At 38.7% G+C, this 6,000-nt stretch overlaps 1 protein-coding gene across 1 annotated transcript in view; it reads right to left on the minus strand.

Moving 5' to 3' along the window:
- Positions 1–5,654, minus strand: part of TAFA5 (TAFA chemokine like family member 5) — a 320,394-nt gene extending 314,740 nt beyond the window's left edge. Inside the window, exon 1 of the mRNA XM_054187634.1 lies at positions 5,486–5,654. Coding sequence (XP_054043609.1) covers positions 5,486–5,576 — 91 coding nt within the window. The 5' untranslated portion in view covers positions 5,577–5,654. The remainder of the gene's footprint in view (positions 1–5,485) is intronic.
- Between the last annotated feature and the right edge of the window lie 346 nt (positions 5,655–6,000).

The following is a 6,000-nucleotide window of genomic DNA, read 5'->3' on the forward strand; positions in this document are numbered from 1 at the left end:
GAAGAGAAACCTTCCACTTCGCCTTCTGTGCCTCTCTCTAGCCTGATGTGCTGCTCTGATAATCTCATTCAGATTTGCCTCTCCACAAACCCGGAAAAAAAAATAATAAATGTATAGAAGACAAACGGGAGAAAAGAATTATACTACAGTATGTTAAAAGCAATAAACCCCTCAAAAGCAGGTAAATTTGCAGCTGGGACACACTGTCCTCAACTCAGTTTTACTATATATAGGTAACATATGCAGCACATCTGGTGAGTGAGGTATCTCACTGTTTTGAGACACAGGTTAAGCATAAAAGGGCAAACTGAAAAAAACAACTCTAACATCAACCCAAACTTTTTTTCCCCCCACATTCTTAAAGAGCAATTCTCTTTCTCGCTTTGTTTAATCGTTTCAAGTCTTTCTTCTTTTTTAAGCATTTAAAAGATAAAAGAAAAAGAAATTTTTAAGAAAAGCTGGCGATACTGTCTGTGTAATAAGTCACATTCAAATTCTTTCCAGGAAAATTTTCAGGACCAAAGTCTCAAAAAGTTTTAGAAGATAACAAATCCCTTCCTCAAAACATTTTACACAGCAGTAAACATTAGTTTTACCAACTTTATAGAGCTACCAGATGATATGAACACAAAGCTCTGCAAAAAATATCTTGGGTATATTGTCAGTAGACATTTTCAAACATTAGCAGAGGAACAGCAGAGTTGTTCGAGGTTAGACAGCTAAATAGAATAACGTTCCTTATTATTTTCAGTGTCAAAATGTACACCCTAAGATCTCAAAAATATGCATAAAGCTTTTTACACACTTTTAGAGCAGGCTAAAATATTTAAATCTGTAAAAAGTGACAGAATAAAGATATTAAGTATAAACCTTAGCCAAGTTATTATGTGTAATATATGCATTCTTTTAAAGAAAGTGCTGCAGTGTTTTTGCTATTGTGACACTAATTCCTCTAAATGTGTTTGACAGAGAAGTGCCAACAAGAGCGTAACCAATAATTGCTAACTTTTGCCTAAGGCAGAAGAAAATGATAATTATGAAAAATGTGCTAAACAGAACCCTATTCATATATATAAGTATATACTAAATCTGCACAAGTGATGCTTAAATTCTGGTTTATAGCCATAATCATCTGGTTATAAGAGAAGCATTGGAATTCTCTTGTCTCTACTTAACTGCTACAGCATATCAACAGAAAATCACCCTATTTTACACAGCTTACTACCAAACATCTACCCAGCAGATTAAGAATGTGGTTTTGAGATCCGATTACTCCAGTCCTCTACACTTTAAACAAGATTCTTGAGACTGAATCCATGTTTCTGTGTAGTCCCTCTCCAAACAAGGCTCACAACACTCTAATCTCATAAACCAATCAAAATATTAAATCGCCCTTGATAGATAAGACATTCTAGTCTCTTAATGAGCGATTGTAGGATAAACAAAGCTTTAAAGTATATCCAGAGCTGTAACAGACCCCGGCTACGATATATACATACCCTTGAAAAGTTACTCCCTAAATGCATTACTTTCCATGGGATTTAAAGACACATTTAGAAACTGTATCCTTTACCTTTCCCCACCCTTTCTGTGTCCGAATGGTTAAAATGTTCTACTAGGTGCAAAGGGTACTTGTCTGGGGGCAAAGGAGTTCCCACGATTAATGAGTGTAACATCAACTCAGTGTTTTTCAGCTCTCTTTGCATAAATGTGTTAAACAATAATAGATCATAAATTATTTAAAATCAGACATGAGCAGTGAATGTAATTCCTTACTTTTAATTCTCAATGGTGCACACAAAGAAATTTTTAGATATTTCAATTTTTAACTCCCTTCCATACTGACTGCAGCTGACTGGGGTATGTTAAACTGCTCCGCAGGAAGATCAGACAGGCATGGGACTGCAATTATACACCACAATACCCTTTTCTGGGTTCACAGCTCTATTCATCTTTAGAAACACTGAAGGACAGATTGGACATAGGGGAACGGATTAGCCACAGGACGACCTGTATTTCCACACAAAAGCCTAAGTGTGGAAAAATGGCACCCTGTGTCACCCATTCTCCACTTCCTGAAAAAAACATATTCATGAAAATAGACATTTAAACAGCTCTTTCCCACTCATCTCAGAACAAGCATTCATTGTTTCTTAACACCATTTAAACGGTAGTAATGTAATGCTACCACTAACCTGCCTTAATTCAAAAATGTATATAAAAATATTTAAGAATGAAGACAGGGCTACTTAGAGAAAAATATAAGTTCAGCATAGCAACTAAAATGAAAAATTAACGGTGTGAAAGCTCTCAGCTGACTGTTGCAACACACAATCTCATATTTATGACTGTGACTGAAGGAGGATTTGGTTCTGGTAATAAGTTTCAGCTGGATGTAATGAAAGTTCTACACACTATAGCCATGCAGTACAACTGAAATTATAAAAACATCTTGTGTTAATAGGTGATAAGAGTTTTAACGTAACAGATAACATCACTAATTCCAAGTGAGTAAAAGGAAAAGGAATACAGAAGACGACGTGTGGTAATTACATCATTTTGAGATGTTGTAAAAAGTGAAGATTATGTCAGTTTTCTATTAAGACCTGCCCCTGGAAAAATAATAAGCAGTAAATATTACAAAACATGCAAAAATTGAAAGAGCATGCCTTAATAAATTAAGTCAGACCTTTAATTAATTTTACATGTCATTCTTCTTAAATCAATTGTCTTGCATACAAAAGAGATGCTTCGTGTATGAATTTGTATCGTCAAATTGTCTCAGGAGATGCGTGCTATCAGCTAATCTGATCAAGCCAGGCAAACTGCTGGCTTACTTGTTTCTTCTTTGGGACTAGAGGAAATTATCCTTCTGTACAAGAAATAACCAAATGACAATGTCCAAGCATTTAACCGAGGAACTCGACCACACAGCTGAGTTACAAACAACAAGCCCATGTAGTTCATTAGGCTCCAATGGGAAATTAATCTTTTTGCAAGGAAATCAACAGTCTAACAACGTCGTGTGTAATGAGACATACCACTCCTAACTTTTTTTGAAATTTTAATGTAAAGGGCTAACTCTGATATGAGACAAGAATTTCAAATCTTCTGAAGGTAAAGTAACAGCCACCTCACATGTATTCTTCTTTATACATATGTACTTAGTAAACTAATATGGTAAGCATGTGGTTAAATGATTTGCTAGTCCTTTCCTCGCACTTCATTCCCTTGCTTTCTTTCTGAAAATAATTTTAAAAAGACCACAGGTTTTAAACTGAAAAAGAAAGGAAGTGTAAGTCTTGTTTTTGCAAACTGTTTACAATATACAGCTTAAATCATCTGTTATCTATTTCTCCTTCTCTTAGATGGCTGTATTTGAACATATTATGCTTAAAGCAATTATTTTTTATTGGATATTTTAAAAGTTCTTCATAAAGAAAAAAACTCAGTTATACCATGTAGACTTTCAATCAGTTCCACTAAACTATTCAGTGTCATTATTGAAGTTACAAGGAGGAATACATACACTGCTGAAGTAATTATACGAAAGGGGTCAAAATGCTATTGTGGAGATTAGCACCCGTCAAGAAAAGGCTGACAACCAGCCCAATACACACAATCTGTATTTCCAGTAACTATATAGTTCTCAGTGTTCAACAAAGCAGAAATCTTTTTTCTTTCTTTTCTCAAATATAAACAAACCAATGCAATTAAGTTATCCGACAAGCTCAAGAGCTTCAGCTTCCTCTCTGCAGTCCACATTAAGAGTGGCTATAAATGCTGGAGAAGAAGCAATGTAAAATGTGTTAAAAAGCTCGGTGTATGGCCATGGTTTCTGTTTTTATAAATTATTTTTCTAGCTTTCTACTCCTACAATGCAAGAAGAAATATTTTAAATAAAACAAAATGCTTCTTCCTTTGTGGGTTATTTACAGTAACACAGGTCTCAAAATCAAGCAGTGAAAGACTGAATGAGAAAAAAAAAAAAGGCAGCATAATGGCAAATACTGACAAAATAGCCTGAAATGACTGGCAATATTTCATTCTGCAAAATCTCCTCCAAACGAGTCATCTCATTAGACAGAGATATATAAAAATACACTAGTCCGAGCATTTTTAAAAGATTGTTAAATAAGTGACTATGTGGGAGGCATTGCACACGATGCAATTAAAGGGTACGTTTCTTAAAGGAGAAATCTCTGGCACTGGAGATATCTGGATAACGCTTCTTAATTAACCAAACCAGGCAAATCAGTGTTTATTTATTTCAGAAAAGATCTGTGAAAATGTACAGCCTCGTGCTTTTTTTTGGACTGGCACTAAATTAAAAGCAGCGGCGATACTTCAGTGGTTGCAAGGTTGTCGCTTTGCCCAGTCTTGAGTGAAACTTTGTCCCAGTCACATAAAAGTTTTTTTTCCCCTGCTTTGCGCAGCCAGCACTCGAAGAGGAGCTGGGCTCCTTCTTCCGGCTGCTATAATCTTGATTATCTTACAATGTTAAAAAAGAATAAAAGGTTTCAGCAAACCCCCCATATTGTTGTGTTATATTTGTTAACACTGCTTAAAGAACAGCACTGGGCTTTCCCACACACCACCAAGTAAAATATATATGCATCTCAGGATTCACACTCGAATCTCAGACTGCAGTTTGCTTTACAAATAAGCAGCAGAATCATTATTGTAGCACAGAAGGGAGAAAAAGAAAAAAAGAGTAATTTTCTGAGGAAAGAAAACAAAAAAGAGCAATACAAGGGTTACTCCGCAAGAAAATTCCTCTATTCACTTAATCAAACCTATTTTTTTCCACCCAACTCACTTGGGGCGGGGGGGGGGAAGAAGAAGAAAGCCTGACACGCAATCCAAACTATTTTCTCCAGTAAATTGTAATCACAATTTTCTGACAACAAGGTGGAAAAAACAGGAGCCTTGGAACCATGCAAAGGCCTCTTCCAGTTTTGGGGCAACGAGGAGGAGAAGGAAGATGCTGAATGCCCAGGATTTGCTCTGCCCTGCCCTTTCCATAGAACTTTAGTGCCATCTATTGAAAATGTACTGAATAAGGAAGAGGGAAAGGATGCCTATTGATTTGGTATAAAAATAAGACATTTACTTGTTAAGGGTTTTTTGGTTTATTAATACTCCCATGATGACTACTGTTCTGTGGTCATCTGATAGCAACAAATATTTTCTATACGCTATACATGCCCCATAAAGAAATGAAACATTGGCTAAAACACTGAATACAAACATCATACAGATTTTATATATATATATATATATACACACACATTTACCAAGAATGTAAGTCTAAAGCTACCTATTCTCTACAGGAACAAAAATGAGAAGGCTTTAACGGAAAGGAAAAATAGCGTGGAAGCACTGCTGTAAATAGAACATACTGGAAACAGTAAAAATAATTAAGGCACCTCGTAAAGACCTTAGTATTAAAGAACAGGGTATGTAGACATGCAGATATAATTACCTTCTTTAAGAAACTGTGAGTGGATGACAAATATAAGAAAACAGCAGATCGCTGCTCCTGCTAGTGCCCATAAAGCTTTCAAGAGCTGCATCTCGGTCTGAAACTCAGTAAATACCCAGAAAGTCACACAATGAATTTCCACAGCGATGCATCAACGCTTCCCTCTTGTGCGCCAGGCGCGGCGGCTCCCGGCAGGGACCCCACACTCCCGAGCAGGGCGGGCGAGCCCGGGGGCTGCGGAGGAGGGGCCGGGGGGCTTCACACCCCGCGCGGGGGCAGCGGCAGCGGCAGCGCCGGGCTCCTCTCGCCGAGGCGGCCGGCGCGGGGCCCCATGAATCAGCGCTCCGTCTCGGCGGGAGCCGCGCCGAGCCGCGGAGGCCGGTAGCGCCGGGGCCGGGTTGCGCAACAGCGCCCGCTGCGCGGCGGGGGGCGCGGGGCCGGGGCCGCCGCTGCCGCCGCCGCCGCCCGCTCAGGGCGCGCCGCCGCCGGGCGGCGCGGGGCGTGCGGGGGCCGGG

The sequence above is a fragment of the Rissa tridactyla genome, chromosome 1 (assembly GCF_028500815.1).
Source record: "Rissa tridactyla isolate bRisTri1 chromosome 1, bRisTri1.patW.cur.20221130, whole genome shotgun sequence".
NCBI lineage: Eukaryota > Metazoa > Chordata > Aves > Charadriiformes > Laridae > Rissa > Rissa tridactyla.